Source organism: Oncorhynchus mykiss, chromosome 2, assembly GCF_057628025.1.
Source record: "Oncorhynchus mykiss isolate SJ-2025 chromosome 2, ASM5762802v1, whole genome shotgun sequence".
Lineage (NCBI taxonomy): Eukaryota > Metazoa > Chordata > Actinopteri > Salmoniformes > Salmonidae > Oncorhynchus > Oncorhynchus mykiss.
The window spans coordinates 5598122-5614487 of record NC_143023.1 but is presented as its reverse complement, the minus strand read 5'-3'; the positions used below and the strand labels follow the sequence as shown (position 1 = coordinate 5614487).

Below are 16366 nucleotides of genomic sequence, written 5' to 3'. Positions count from 1 at the left end.
TATGCTTGGGGTCATTGTCCATTTGGAAGACCCATTTGCGACCAAGCTTTAACTTCCTGACGGATGTCTTGAGATGTTGCTTCAATATATCCACATAATTTTCCATCCTCATGATGCTATCTATTTTGTGAATTGCACCAGTCCCTCCTGCAGCAAAGCACCCCCACAACATGATGCTGCCACCCCCATACTTCATGGTTGGGATGATGTTCTCCGGCTTGCAAGCCTCCCCCTTTTTCCTCCAAACATAACAACGGTCATTATGGCCAAACAGTTATATTTTTGTTTCATCAGACCAGAGGATATTTCTCCAAAAAGTACGATCTTTGTCCCCATGTGGAGTTGCAAACCATAGCCTGACATTTTTATGGCGGTTTTGGAGCAGTGGCTTCTTCCTTGCTGAGCGGCCTTTCAGGTTATGTCAATGTAGGCCTCGTTTTAATGTGGATACAGGTACTTTTGTACCTGTTTCCTCCAGCATCTTCAAAATATATTTTGCTGTTGTTCTGGGATTGATTTGCACTTTTCGCACCAAAGTGCGTTCTCTCTAGGAGACAGAACTCGTCTCCTTCCTGAGCGGTATGACGGCTGCATGGTCCCATGGTGTTTATACTTGCGTACTATTGTCTGTACAGATTAACGTGGTACCTTCAGGCATTTGGAAATTGCTCCCAAGGATGAACCAGCCTTGTGGAGGTCTACAATCTTTCTGAGGTCTTGGCTGATTTCTTTTGATTTTCCCATGATGTCAAGCAAAAAGGCACTGAGTTTGAAGGTAGGTCTTGAAATACATCCACAGGTACACCTCCAATTGACTCAAATGATGTCAATTTGCCTATCAGAAGCTTCTAAAGCCATGATATCATTTTGGGGAATTTTCCGAGCTGTTTAAAGGCAAAGTCAATTTAGTATGTAAACTTCTGACCCACTGGAATTATGATACAGTGAATTATAAGTGAAGTAATCTGTCTGTAAACAATTGTTGAAAAATGACTTGTGTCATGCACAAAGTAGATGTCCTAACCGACTTGCCAAAACTATAGTTTGTTGACAAGAAATGTGTGTAGTGGTTGAAAAACAAGTTTTAATGACTCCAACCTAAGTGTATGTAAACTTCTGACTTCAACTGTATATATAATATTACATTTGTAATGTCTTTATTATTTTGGAACTTCTGTGTAATGTGCAATGTTCCTTTTATTGTTTATTTCACTTATGTATAATATCTACTTCACTTGCTTTTGCAATGTTAACATATGTTTCTCATGCCAATAAAGCCCCTTGAATTGAGAGGGAGAGAGAGAGAGAGAGAGAGAGAGAGCGAGAGAGAGAGAGAGAGAGACAGAGAGAAAGAAAGAGAAAGAAAGAGAGCACGAGAAAGAGAGAGAGAGAGAGAGACAGAGAGAGAGAGAGAGAGAGACAGAGAGAGGGGAGTAAGCCGAACGTGTTTAATTAAAATACATTTTGTTGATCTAACACGTCTAGCTAGGTCAGTCCTGGTCATGTCTCTCATGATACTGTCTGGTCTAGCTAGGTCAGTGTTGGACATGTCTCTCATGTCACTGTCTGGTCTAGCTAGGTCAGTCCTGGTCATGTCTCATGTTACTGTCTGGTCTAGCTAGGTCAGTCCTGGTCATGTCTCATGTTACTGTCTGGTCTAGCTAGGTCAGTGTTGGTCATGTCTCATGATACTGTCTGGTCTAGCTAGGTCAGTCCTGGTCATGTCTCATGTTACTGTCTGGTCTAGCTAGGTCAGTCCTGGTCATGTCTCATGTTACTGTCTGGTCTAGCTAGGTCAGTCCTGGTCATGTCTCATGTTACTGTCTGGTCTAGCTAGGTCAGTCCTGGTCATGTCTCTCATGTTACTGTCTGGTCTAGCTAGGTCAGTCCTGGTCATGTCTCTCATGTTACTGTCTGGTCTATCTAGGTCAGTCCTGGTCATGTCTCATGTTACTGTCTGGTCTAGCTAGGTCAGTCCTGGTCATGTCTCATGTTACTGTCTGGTCTAGCTAGGTCAGTGTTGGACATGTCTCATGTTACTGTCTGGTCTAGCTAGGTCAGTCCTGGTCATGTCTCATGTTACTGTCTGGTCTAGCTAGGTCAGTCCTGGTCATGTCTCATGTTACTGTCTGGTCTAGCTAGGTCAGTCCTGGTCATGTCTCATGTTACTGTCTGGTCTAGCTAGGTCAGTCCTGGTCATGTCTCATGTTACTGTCTGGTCTAGCTAGGTCAGTCCTGGTCATGTCTCTCATGTTACTGTCTGGTCTAGCTAGGTCAGTCCTGGTCATGTCTCTCATGTTACTGTCTGGTCTAGCTAGGTCAGTCCTGGTCATGTCTCTCATGGTACTGCTGTCCCCATAGCATAACCCCTTTCGGTTCCAGGTGGAACCCTTTCCACAAAGGACTGACCAGGTGTAACCCTTATGGGTTCCATTCTACCTGGTACCCAAAAGGGTTCTACCTAGTAAATCCTTTGTGGAAAGGGTTCTAACTAGAACCAAACATATTTCTTCAAAGGGTTCTCCTATGGGGACAGCCGTAGAACCTTTTTAGGTTCTAGATACACTCTTAGAAAGAAAAAAAAGTGCTATGTTCTGTCTGACATATAGCCCATAGCCTGCAGGCAGGGTGTTGCTATGTGGATTTAGTACAGAGAGGAGAAAGAACAGTGGTTTGAGAGTACAGTTATTCATCATCGTGGAGTGGATTAGAGTTGGTGGGTTGGATGGATAGTTGGATAGTAGTCTCTCTCAGTTGTTCATGTTCTTGGAGTGGATTATAGTTGGTGGGTTGGATGGTTGGGTTGGATGGATAGTAGTCTCTCTCAGTTATTCATCTTCTTGGAGTGGATTATAGTTGGTGGGTTGGATGGTTGGGTTGGATGGATAGTAGTCTCTCTCAGTTATTCATCTTCTTGGAGTGGATTATAGTTGGTGGGTTGGATGGTTGGGTTGGCTGGATGGTAGTCTCTCTCAGTTATTCATCTTGGAGTGGATGAGAGTTGGTGGGTTGGATAGTTGGGTTGGATGGAAGTCTCTCTCAGTAATTCATCTTCTTGGAGTGGATGAGAGTTGGTGGGTTGGATGGTTGGGTTGGATGGAAGTCTCTCTCAGTAATTAATCTTCTTGGAGTGGAATATAGTTGGTGGGTTGGATGGAAGTCTCTCTCAGTTATTCATCTTCTTGGAGTGGATTAGAGTTGGCGGGTTGGATGGATGGTTTCTTTCTCGACAGACTTTCATACAGCGTCAGACTTCAAGCATGGCTCGCGAGACTAGTTGTTTGGTGTTTGAATGGCTTAACGGTTGTCTGGTTGATTAGCTGGCTGGTTGTTTAAATGGTTGGTTGTTGGTCTGTTGGTCTGTTGGTCGTTTAAATGGTTGATTGGTCTGTTAGTTGTTGGTCTGTTGGTCTGTTGGTTGTTGGTCTGTTGGTTATTGGTCTGTTGGTTGTTGGTTGTTGACTGTTGGTCTGTTGGTCTGTTGACTGTTGGTCTGTTGGTTATTGGTCTGTTGGTTGTTGGTTGTTGACTGTTGGACTGTTGGTCTGTTGACTGTTGGTCTGTTGGTTATTGGTCTGTTGGTTGTTGGTCTGTTGATTGTTTGAAGGGTTGGTTAAAAGGCAGTTGTTCTTACCAGTCCAGGGAGCTCACAGCACTTGTCTCGACTGGCCCAGGACGTGCTGCAGATAATGTCAAACATCTGGATCTGGAACTATACACACACAGAGAACAAATACACAGAGAAAGAGTTCATATTGGCATGACATTGCAACACACTTATGGTATACAGAGTTCTACACAATGTTCTACACCGTGGTCTACAAAATAGTCTACACTGTGGCCTACACCATGGTCTACACAATGTTCTACACTGTGGCCTACACCGTGGTCTACACTGTGGTCTACACAATGTTCTACACTGTGGTCTACACCGCATTCTACACTGTGGCCTACACTGTGGTCTACACAATGTTATATACCGTGGTCTACACCGTGGTCTACAAAATGTTCTACACCGTGGTCTACAACATGTTATATACCGTGGTCTACACCACAGTCTACAAAATGTTCTACACAGTGTTCTACACCGCATTCTACACTGTGACCTACACTGTGGTCTACACTGTGGTCTACCCTGTGGTCTACACAATGTTCTACACTGTGGTCTACACTGTGGTCTACACAATGTTCTACACTGTGGTCTACACTGTGGTCTACACCGTGGTCTACACCGTGGTCTACGCTGTGGTCTACACAATGTTCTACACTGTGGTCTACACTGTGGTCTACACCGTGGTCTACACCGTGGTCTACGCTGTGGTCTACACAATGTTCTACACTGTGGTCTACACTGTGGTCTACACCGTGGTCTACACCGTGGTCTATGCTGTGGTCTACACAATGTTCTACACTGTGTTCTACACCGTGGTCTACACCGTGGTCTACACCGTGGTCTACACCGTGGTCTACGCTGTGGTCTACACAATGTTCTACACTGTGGTCTACACTGTGGTCTACACCGTGGTCTACACCGTGGTCTATGCTGTGGTCTACACAATGTTCTACACTGTGTTCTACACCGTGGTCTACACCGTGGTCTACACCGTGGTCTACACCGTGGTCTACACCGTGGTCTACACCGTGGTCTACACTGTGGTCTACAAAATGTTCTACACTGTGGTCTACACCGCATTCTACACTGTGGCCTACACAGTGTTCTACACCGCAGTCTACAAAATGTTATATACCGTGGTCTACACCGCAGTCTACAAAATGTTATATACCGTGGTCTACACCGTGGTCTACAAAATGTTCTACACTGTGTTCTACACCGTGTTCTACACCGTGGTCTACACCGTGGTCTACACCGTGGTCTACACCGTGGTCTGTGAGGTATGATGATGACTCTCTATCTGCTGTTTAACAGGCTGTTTAATGGTGACTGTCTGCTCAACAGGCTGTTTAATGGTGACTGTCTGCTCAACAGGCTGTTTAATGGTGACTGTCTACTCAACAGGCTGTTTAATAGTGACTGTCTACTCAACAGGCTGTTTCATAGTGACTGTCTATCTGCTCAACAGGCTGTTTAATAGTGACTGCCTATCTGCTCAACAGGCTGTTTAATGGTGACTGTCTATCTGCTCAACAGGCTGTTTAATGGTGACTGTCTGCTCAACAGGCTGTGTAATGGTGACTGTCTATCTGCTCAACAGGCTGTTTAATGGTGACTGTCTACTCAACAGGCTGTGTAATGGTGACTGTCTGCTCAACAGGCTGTGTAATGGTGACTCTCTATCTGCTCAACAGGCTGTGTAATGGTGACTGCCTATCTGCTCAACAGGCTGTTTAATGGTGACTGTCTATCTGCTCAACAGGCTGTGTAATGGTGACTGTCTGCTCAACAGGCTGTGTAATGGTGACTGTCTGCTCAACAGGCTGTGTAATGGTGACTGTCTGCTCAACAGGCTGTTTAATGGTGACTGTCTGTTCAACATGCTGTTTAATGGTGACTGTCTACTCAACAGGCTGTGTAATGGTGACTGTCTGCTCAACAGGCTGTTTAATAGTGACTGCCTATCTGCTCAACAGGCTGTTTAATGGTGACTGTCTATCTGCTCAACAGGCTGTGTAATGGTGACTGTCTGCTCAACAGGCTGTGTAATGGTGACTGTCTGCTCAACAGGCTGTGTAATGGTGACTGTCTGCTCAACAGGCTGTTTAATGGTGACTGTCTGCTCAACAGGCTGTTTAATGGTGACTGTCTACTCAACAGGCTGTGTAATGGTGACTCTATCTGCTCAACAGGCTGTTTAATGGTGACTGTCTACTCAACAGGCTGTGTAATGGTGACTGTCTGTCTGCTCAATGATGGTGAACTGAATGACTTTAATGTACATACACACAACCCACTGGTCACACACGGGTTGAATCAACGTTGTTTCCATGTCATTTCAATGAAATTACATTGAACCAATGTGGAATAGACGTTGAATTGACGTCTGTGCCCAGTGCAATGCACGTTCACTGAGAGAGTGAATCCCTTTTAAACACTAGGCTGTAATAAATTAAATGTATTACTTATGGAATTACACATCGATGAGATGAAACTGCTGAGGAAATATGAAAGCCTCACCACTTTAAAAGGACAATAAACTGAGAATTAATTGTCAAACATCTCGGGGGACTTTTCTTTCTTTCAACCAATTCCCTTAAAATGCTGTTTCAAGCACTTTCTTTTCATCAGACTGTCTCCAGAAATAATTAAATAATACATTCTCACATAGTTGCAAAGCAGTCCATTCATCTACCCTCAGAGCTGCACAGAAATCATCACACAACTATTATGCATCTAACAAAGAATGCTCCTCATCTTATTTCCTGTCCTGACATCTTGGGTCACATGTTGTGGTGTTATAGAGGATGTATGGTGTTGTTATAGAGGCTGTAGGGTGTTGTTATAGAGGCTGTAGGGTGTTGTTATAGAGGCTGTAGGGTGTTGTTATAGAGGCTGTAGGGTGTTGTTATAGAGGCTGTAGGGTGGTGTTGTGATGTTATAGAGGCTGTAGGGTGTTGTGGTGTTATAGAGACTGTAGGGTGTTGCTATAGAGGCTGTAGGGTGTTGTTATAGAGGCTATAGGGTGTTGTTATAGAGACTGTAGGGTGTTGTTATAGAGGCTGTAGGGTGTTGTTGTGGTGTTATAGAGACTGTATGGTGACGTTATAGAGGCTGTAGGGTGTTGATATAGAGACTGTAGGGTGTTGTTGTAGGGTGGTGTTGTTGTGGGACTATAGAGTCTGTAGGGTGTTGTGGGGGTGTTATAGAGGCTGCAGGGTGTTGTTGTGGGACTATAGAAGCTGTGAAGGTGTTGTGGTAATATAGAGGCTGTTTGGTGTTGTTATAGAGGCTGTAGGGTGTTGTGGTGTTATAGAGACTGTAGGGTGTTGCTATAGAGGCTGTAGGGTGTTGTTATAGAGGCTATAGGGTGTTGTTATAGAGTCTGTAGGGTGTTGTTATAGAAGCTGTAGGGTGTTGTTGGGGTATTATAGAGGCTGTATGGTGTGTGACTGAAAGCTGTAGGTCTATAGGACAGCCAGCTCAGAGAATGATGCAGAGCCTGACACTCTTGTGTTTCTCAAAATGAATACTACCGCTCTCCGAGCACGCACCCCCCCCCCCCGTGCTCCGAGCAAACTGGAGCATGGGAGAGAGTCAGAGTACGGGTTTAAATCAAAGTATGTGAAATGAAGCTTCTGGAATGCAGTACTCCGTCTGTACATATTTTAAAGCATTGATGCAAGCTTCAATGGAAAGTAGGCACAGAAAGATGACGCAACCACGTAAAGAAATTACGCAATATTTATTGAAATCAATGGCGGCCATTATTTTGAGTGTGAGAAAATAAACTTCAACTTCGGAATGAAACGTTGCCCATTCACATCTCACACATGTTGCCTGACTACAATATGTTATCTTGATACGTTAATAATACATACATGCTGGGTTCAACGAGTTCATTAGAACGTGCGTTGAAGATGTCGTTCCCATAGCAACGATTAAAACATTCCCTAACCAGAAACCGTGGATTGATGGCAGCATTCGTGTGAAACTGAAAGCGCGAACCACTGCTTTTAATCAGGGCAAGGTGTCTGGTAACATGACCGAATACAAACAGTGCAGCTATTCCCTCCGCAAGGCTATCAAACAAGCTAAGCGCCAGTACAGAGACAAAGTAGAATCTCAATTCAACGGCTCAGACACAAGAGGCATGTGGCAGGGTCTACAGTCAATCACGGACTACAGGAAGAAATCCAGCCCAGTCACGGACCAGGATGTCTTGCTCCCAGGCAGACTAAATAACTTTTTTGCCCGCTTTGAGGACAATACAGTGCCACTGACACGGCCTGCAACGAAAACATGCGGTCTCTCCTTCACTGCAGCCGAGGTGAGTAAGACATTTAAACGTGTTAACCCTCGCAAGGCTGCAGGCCCAGACGGCATCCTCAGCCGCGCCTTCAGAGCATGCGCAGACCAGCTGGCCGGTGTGTTTACGGACATATTCAATCAATCCCTATACCAGTCTGCTGTTCCCACATGCTTCAAGAGGGCCACCATTGTTCCTGTTCCCAAGAAAGCTAAGGTAACTGAGCTAAACGACTACCGCCCCGTAGCACTCACATCCGTCATCATGAAGTGCTTTGAGAGACTAGTCAAGGACCATATCACCTCCACCCTACCTGACACCCTAGACCCACTCCAATTTGCTTACCGCCCAAATAGGTCCACAGACGATGCAATCTCAACCACACTGCACACTGCCCTAACCCATCTGGACAAGAGGAATACCTATGTGAGAATGCTGTTCATCGACTACAGCTCGGCATTCAACACCATAGTACCCTCCAAGCTCGTCATCAAGCTCGAGACCCTGGGTCTCGACCCCGCCCTGTGCAACTGGGTACTGGACTTCCTGACGGGCCGCCCCCAGGTGGTGAGGGTAGGCAACAACATCTCCTCCCCGCTGATCCTCAACACTGGGGCCCCACAAGGGTGCGTTCTGAGCCCTCTCCTGTACTCCCTGTTCACCCACGACTGCGTGGCCACGCACGCCTCCAACTCAATCATCAAGTTTGCGGACGACACAACAGTGGTAGGCTTGATTACCAACAACGACGAGACGGCCTACAGGGAGGAGGTGAGGGCCCTCGGAGTGTGGTGTCAGGAAAATAACCTCACACTCAACGTCAACAAAACTAAGGAGATGATTGTGGACTTCAGGAAACAGCAGAGGGAACACCCCCCTATCCACATCGATGGAACAGTAGTGGAGAGGGTAGCAAGTTTTAAGTTCCTCGGCATACACATCACAGACAAACTGAATTGGTCCACTCACACAGACAGCATCGTGAAGAAGGCGCAGCAGCGCCTCTTCAACCTCAGGAGGCTGAAGAAATTCGGCTTGTCACCAAAAGCACTCACAAACTTCTACAGATGCACAATCGAGAGCATCCTGGCGGGCTGTATCACCGCCTGGTATGGCAACTGCACCGCCCTCAACCGTAAGGCTCTCCAGAGGGTAGTGAGGTCTGCACAACGCATCACCGGGGGCAAACTACCTGCCCTCCAGGACACCTACACCACCCGATGTCACAGGAAGGCCATAAAGATCATCAATGACATCAACCACCCGAGCCACTGCCCGTTCACCCCGCTATCATCCAGAAGGCGAGGTCAGTACAGGTGCATCAAAGCTGGGACCGAGAGACTGAAAAACAGCTTCTATCTCAAGGCCATCAGACTGTTAAACAGCCACCACTAACACTGAGTGGCTGCTGCCAACACACACACTGACACTGACTCAACTCCAGCCACTTTAATAATGGGAATTGATGGGAAATGATGTAAATATATCACTAGCCACTTTAAACAATGCTACCTTATATAATGTTACTTACCCTACATTATTCATCTCATATGCATACGTATATACTGTACTCTATATCATCGACTGTATCCTTATGTAATACATGTATCACTAGCCACTTTAAACTATGCCACTTTGTTTACATACTCATCTCATTTATACATGCTGTACTCGATACCATCTACTGTATCTTGCCTATGGTGCTCTGTACCATCACTCATTCATATATCCTTATGTACATATTCTTTATCCCCTTACACTGTGTACAAGACAGTAGTTTTGGAATTGTTAGTTAGATTACTTGTTATTACTGCATTGTCGGAACTAGAAGCACAAGCATTTCGCTACACTCGCATTAACATCTGCTAACCATGTGTATGTGACAAATACAATTTGATTTGATTTGATTTTTGATTTGGTTCATTTTGGCATGTATACCTGCCTACAATACCCACTGTAGTGTGCGTAGATCGCAAGCCCATAGCAAGTCAATAGGGCTAACTGGCTTGGCTAGCTACTACTGTTAGCTACTACTGTTAGCTACTACTGTTAGCTACTACTGTTAGCTACTACTGTTAGCTGCTACTGTTAGCTGCTACTGTTAGCTACTACTGTTAGCTACTACTGTTAGTTGCTACTGTTAGCTGCTACTGTTAGCTACTACTGTTAGCTACTACTGTTAGCTGCTACTGTTAGCTGCTACTGTTAGCTACTACTGTTAGCTACTACTGTTAGCTGCTACTGTTAGCTGCTACTGTTAGCTACTACTGTTAGCTACTACTGTTAGCTACTACTGTTAGCTACTACTGTTAGCTACTACTGTTAGCTACTACTGTTAGCTAGCCACGAAGAATTGACATCTACCTTGCATAACATTATTTTAAGTCATTTTTTCCTGTTAAACTATCTGGTTAGCTATATTATTACGCTTCACATGTACGTAGCTAGCTGATAGATATGAAGTAACGAAGATCCTCTGAGAATGCAGCAGGAGAGTGTGAACCACGGTAGTATGCATATTGAGAAATACCCCATGTCATGCTTTGAAAGTCAAATGTCTTGTACATCTAGAGGTTGCTTGTCTTTGCAGGTGTGTTGAAGATGTCTAGTTAGGTTTAGGGTTGAGGGTTAGGAGTAGTTTAAATGAAAATAAACTCCTGCAAACTATGCTTGTTTCAAGCTTTTCAACTTTTGTAAAAACACAAACATTAACACCTTATGGTGATACTGTGTAAGCAGAACAAGGTGTGGTAGATTCCTCCATCATTCTTACCGGAGCTGAGTTGTCTCTCTTCCCTCTGGATCGTACCATGCGTCCCAGTACCTCCACCCCGTCTATACTGATGTTGCCAGCTGCGTTGATGGGCTTTCCTCCCACTACCTTACAGTCAACCACCACCCTGGCTGTGGTCTTACTGATCGCCATGTGGAGCTGTGGGGAGAGGAGATGGAACACCGTGTTTTAAACATACTGACACAAACCACAGTATTATCAGTCTGTGGGGAGAGGAGATGGAACACTGTGTTTTAAACAGACTGACACAAACCACAGTATTATCAGTCACACTTTAAATAAAGTATCTTTCATACAAAACCTACGTACATGCTTCATAAATCAAGCAAGCATACTGTATCAGGGTCCTATAACGGATCCTTGGATGTGGTGCTTAGCCGAATGTGGTATAACTATCATCCAGAGAGTAAATGCTGTCTCCTAACAGTCAGTCATTGGACAATATAGCAGGCGTATCAAGTCCTCAGCACCCTCATTAAAATAAACAGTAGTCCGTTGTATTAACTCAAAGTCTACAGTTATCTGTTGTAAATGTAACAGTGAAATGCAACTCTGACTCATTCTCTGGCTTCCAAGTCCAGGTCCAAACTCGGGCGGTAGTTCAATGGTAAATCTGTCCGTAGCTGTACTCCATCTAGTCACAACCCTATCAATTGGCTGCGAGCGGGGCCAACCAATGAGAACTATTGCCCGTAATAAACAGCAAAGGTGTAATGTCCATTTTTGAGTGAAATCTCTGGGTTGAGTCACCTTAAACCATTGTTCAAGAAATTGTTTCTCAAGAAATACACTACGAGTCAAACGTTTTAGAACACCTACTCATTCAAGGGTGAAAACATCAAAACTATGAAATAACACATATTGAATCATGTAGGAACCAAAAAAAAGTGTAACCCCAAAAAAGTGTTAATTAAACAAGCTGGTTGAGAGAATGCCAAGAGTGTGCAAAGCCGTCATCAAGGCAAAGGGTGGCTATTTGAAGAATCTCAAATATAAAATATATTTTGATTTGTTTAACATTTTTTTGGTTACTACATGATTCCATATGTGTTCTGTCATAGTTTTGATGTCTTCACTATTATTCTACAATGTAGAAAATAGTACAAATAAAGAAAAACTGTCAAATCAAATCAAATTTTATTTGTCACATACAGTCAGTCATTGGACACGCCCTGACCTGAGTCTTCTTCGCTTTCTTTATTGTTTTGGTTAGGTCAGGGTGTGACATGGGGGATGAATGTGTTTTTGTACTGTCTAGGGGTCTTGTAGGTTTATGGGGTTGTTTATCATCTAGGTGTTTATGCCTTATGTCTATGGTTGCCTAGATTGGTTCTCAATTAGAGGCAGGTGTTTATCGTTGTCTCTGATTGGGAACCATATTTAGGCAGCCATCTTTCTTTGGGTATTTCGTGGGTTATTGTCTACGTCTAGTTGCCTGTGTCTGCACTGTTTGTAGTATAGCGTCACGTTCGTTTTGTTTAGTGTCCGTCTTCATTAAAATATACTGTGTATTCAATCCACGCTGCGCCTTGGTCTCCTCCATACGACGAACGTGACAAAAACCCTTGAATGAGTAGGTGTTCTATCTCGTACATGAAGATTTACCTGCCATGTGCAACTATCAACTTTCTCCTTGTCACAATGTATTGTAGCAAGTCACAATAAATCACAGGTTTCCCAGGACAGGCTCCTCTGCTGTTCAGGGCTACAAAGCTGAGTTACAACCGTAAGTCTGTCAGGTGTGAGAATTGCAATCATAACGACCACGCCCCAAACAGTACCCTATTCCCTAAATAGTGCCCTACTTTTGACCACTACCCAAATGAGCCCTGGTCAAAAGTAGTGCACTACATAGGGAATAGGGTGCAATTTGAGATGCAAGCGAAACCTTTCCATGGAAACAGTACATCTCAGCTCCCACAGTAACAAGGCGAGGCTAATCTGAAGTTAGACAGAGTTGGTATTTGTGCGTCAGAAACAGAGTCCATTTGGCCGGTCTGTGACGTACTCTATACGCTCGTTTTAATGGGTTCTCGGAGTGAAACTATTTTCTCCAGTTCACTAAGTCTGGTTGTGTTTATACATGTCAGAGACTGTCAACGCCGAGCTGCCTGCCTGCCTGTGTTATATGGTTGGATCCAGGGTTCAGTTCCAAATGGCACCCTATGCCCAACATAGTGCACTACTTCTGACCAGAGCCCATTACACTGTAATAGGGAATAGGGTGCCATTTGGGACACTACCCCAGGACTACTGTGGTGGGTTTAGAGACACACTTAACCCAACACACAGACAGCATATCAACCTCCTTCTCAGCTAAAGACAATTACAAGACAAAGAACCATTTTTCAAACCACCAATTGCCTGACCAAAAAAAAAATGTTTTGTGCGAACAACAAAAAGTTCAACAGTCTTCCAACGACCACTGTATCCACACGGCCTGGGATGCATCTGAAACAGTACCATATTCCCTATGTAGTGCACTGCTTTTGACCAGAGCCAATGAGGCTCTACATAGGGAACAAGGGTGCTCATTTGGGACAAAGCCCATTAATCAAACAGTGTTTATTCACAGTCTGACCAGCGTCATGGGGACAGTATCTCTGCTGTGGATGTGTCTGTCTGTCTGTCTGAGAGTGACTATGAATAGGGAGGGTAGTTTAAGGGATGAACCCCATGGCCTTGATGATGATATTCAGGACAGGGACGGAGGGGACGGTGAAGAGAGGAGAATAAGAAGTAGAGAGGAGAGGAGAGGAGAGGAGAGGAGAGGAGAGGAGAGGAGAGGAGAGGAGAGGAGAGGAGAGACACACACACACACACACACTCAGTCCCGCGGGTCAGATGGGTCCTCTGATCAATTGTGTTATAATTCGAGTGCCAACATGATGTATTAGCCTATTTCATCCAGCGCGCTAGCTGTGTTTTTAATGCGAACGGCAAGTGTCACTGACATCCCCTCCGTTCCTCCTCGCTCCTCGCTGCTGCAATATGCAGCGCTTCATTTGTTTGCTTGCTTTTTCCATTTGAGATATCCCTGTTTTTCATCTCTGGGTTTCTAACCGTGTGTGGACTGATGGGGTTTTCTATTACAGCAGATAGGCAGAGTGCATTTCGACATCCTCTTACAAAACAGCCTTCTCCACTTTATGGGACTGACAATGACTCACAGAGGAAATAAAACAGGAAACCGATGGAGTACAGTACGGTATCACTTCAGAGTGGTAGAAAACAATATGATTCATTAGACTTCTTCAGTACGGTATCACTTCAGAGTGGTAGAAAACAATATGATTCATTAGACTTCTTCAGTACGGTATCACTTCAGAGTGGTAGAAAACAATATGATTCAGTAGACTTCCTCAGGACGGTATCACTTCAGAGTGGTAGAAAACAATATGATTCATTAGACTTCTTCAGGACGGTATCACTTCAGAGTGGTAGAAAACAATATGATTCAGTAGACTTCTTCAGGACGGTATCACTTCAGAGTGGTAGAAAACAATATGATTCATTAGACTTCTTCAGTACGGTATCACTTCAGAGTGGTAGAAAACAATATGATTCATTAGACTTCTTCAGTACGGTATCACTTCAGAGTGGTAGAAAACAATATGATTCATTAGACTTCTTCAGTACGGTATCACTTCAGAGTGGTAGAAAACAATATGATTCATTAGACGTCTTCAGTACGGTATCACTTCAGAGTGGTAGAAAACAATACGCTTCAGTAGAGTTCTTCAGTACGGTATCACTTCAGAGTGGTAGAAAACAATACGCTTCAGTAGACTTCTTCAGTACGGTATCACTTCAGAATGGTAGAAAAAAATACGCTTCAGTAGACTTCTTGTCTTAGAGACTAAATACAGAGAGTCCAATGTGAGAATCCCATCCATTAATCAACGGTGGCGTAGTCTACACAGTTTTATTTCAACTTCCATCGCTGAAATGATTCTGCTTCAGCTAGTTTTATTGGATAATACCTCAACTATGTGAGATGTAAACTAGCCATGTTTTACTGTAATGTATGCTGATATTAAAAGCTGTTGTATCAGCAGACTCCATCTCAATGTATTCTAAACATTGCCACCTTGACACCAAATGTTCTAGAAGAGAAATGCATGAAGGAGAGAGTTCTGAATCAGCACATTTCCTTACACCCCCCCCCCCCCCATTAGCCATTTAAAGAGGATATGGAATACTTTAGCTGTTACCATGATACCAATTGGACCCCCCACCCCCACCCCCACACTACACTACTTAAAGGTGCAATCTGCAATAGTTACTGCTGTTCAAAGGTCATTTGAAAAGTCCTTGCATTCATATCTTACATCTCAGTATTTGAGGGGGGGTTACTTATTGTACATTTTTCCAGTCCCATCCCTAAGATTTATAGCAAAAGTGTCAGAGCCGCCAATAAAGTTGGCTGAGAACTGAATTACTGATTACCCCTTTAAGTAAGGGCTGAGTTATACAATCTGCAGAAATCCCTAATAACCTTATTTCCTCAGACACACGTTATCAGAGAGAGGGAGACAGAGAGAGACAGAGACATAGAGAGACAGAGACAGAGAGAGACAGAGAGAAAGACAGAGAGAGAGAGAGACAGAGACAGAGACAGAGACAGAGACAGAGACATAGAGAGACAGAGACAGAGAGAGACAGAGACATAGAGAGACAGAGAGAGACAGAGAAGGAGAGACAGAGAGAAAGATACATAGAGAGACAGAGACAGAGAGAGACATAGAGAGACAGAGACAGAGAGAGACAGAGAGAAAGACAGAGAGAGAGAGAGAGAGAGAGAGAGAGAGAGACAGAGACAGAGAGAGACAGAGACATAGAGAGACAGAGACAGAGTGAGACAGAGAGAAAGAGACATAGAGAGACAGACATAGAGAGACAGAGACATAGAGAGACAGAGACAGAGAGAGAGAGACACATAGAGAGAGCGAGAGACAGAGAGAAAGACAGAGAGAGAGAGACAGAGAGAGCGAGATAGATAGACACAGAGAGAGACACAGAGAGACAGAGACAGACACACACACACAGAGAGAGTCACTTTTGTGTGTAATGTGTAATGTTTACTGTCACATGTTTTATTGTTCATTTAACTTTAGTTTATTATCTATTTCACTTGCTTTGACAATGTTCCCATGAAAATAAAGCTCTTTGAATTTAATTGAATCGAGACAGAGAAAGAGAGACAGAGACAGAGAGAGAGAGAGAGAGAGAGAAGCGAGAGAGAGAGAAACAGAGTGAGAGAAACAGAGAGAGAGAGAAACAGAGAGAGGGCTTTGTTTAAAAACTGTAATAACTACCCAGGACAGTATTTCTGGGGTCAGCAATATTCAGAGTGGCAATTCTCTGTTCCAGTGGATTTAGATTGTGTAAATGAGTTTCAGATGGAGGGAAGGCAGGCAGATAAACACTAAGACCCTGGCTGCCTTGACTTACCAGCCACAGCAGCAGACTGAGAAATGTGGTCCCTAATACCAGTTACCAAATCAAACATTACAGGGACCAATGCCTCTGCCTCTGAAACACTGGGAGACTGAACAAAGCATTCTTATGCTAATAAACTAGAAACGAGAAGCTAGTAACCCACACAATACAGAAATAAAATCACAATGTCACAGACACTCAGGACATC

At 44.1% G+C, this 16366-nt stretch overlaps 1 protein-coding gene across 1 annotated transcript in view; it reads right to left on the bottom strand.

Annotated features, from left to right (window-relative positions):
• LOC110511431 (collagen alpha-1(XIV) chain) overlaps window positions 1-16366 on the bottom strand; it is a 256230-nt gene that overhangs the window by 70193 nt on the left and 169671 nt on the right. Inside the window, 2 exon segments of the mRNA XM_090186206.1 lie at window positions 3635-3712; window positions 10696-10854. Coding sequence (XP_090042332.1) covers window positions 3635-3712; window positions 10696-10854 — 237 coding nt within the window.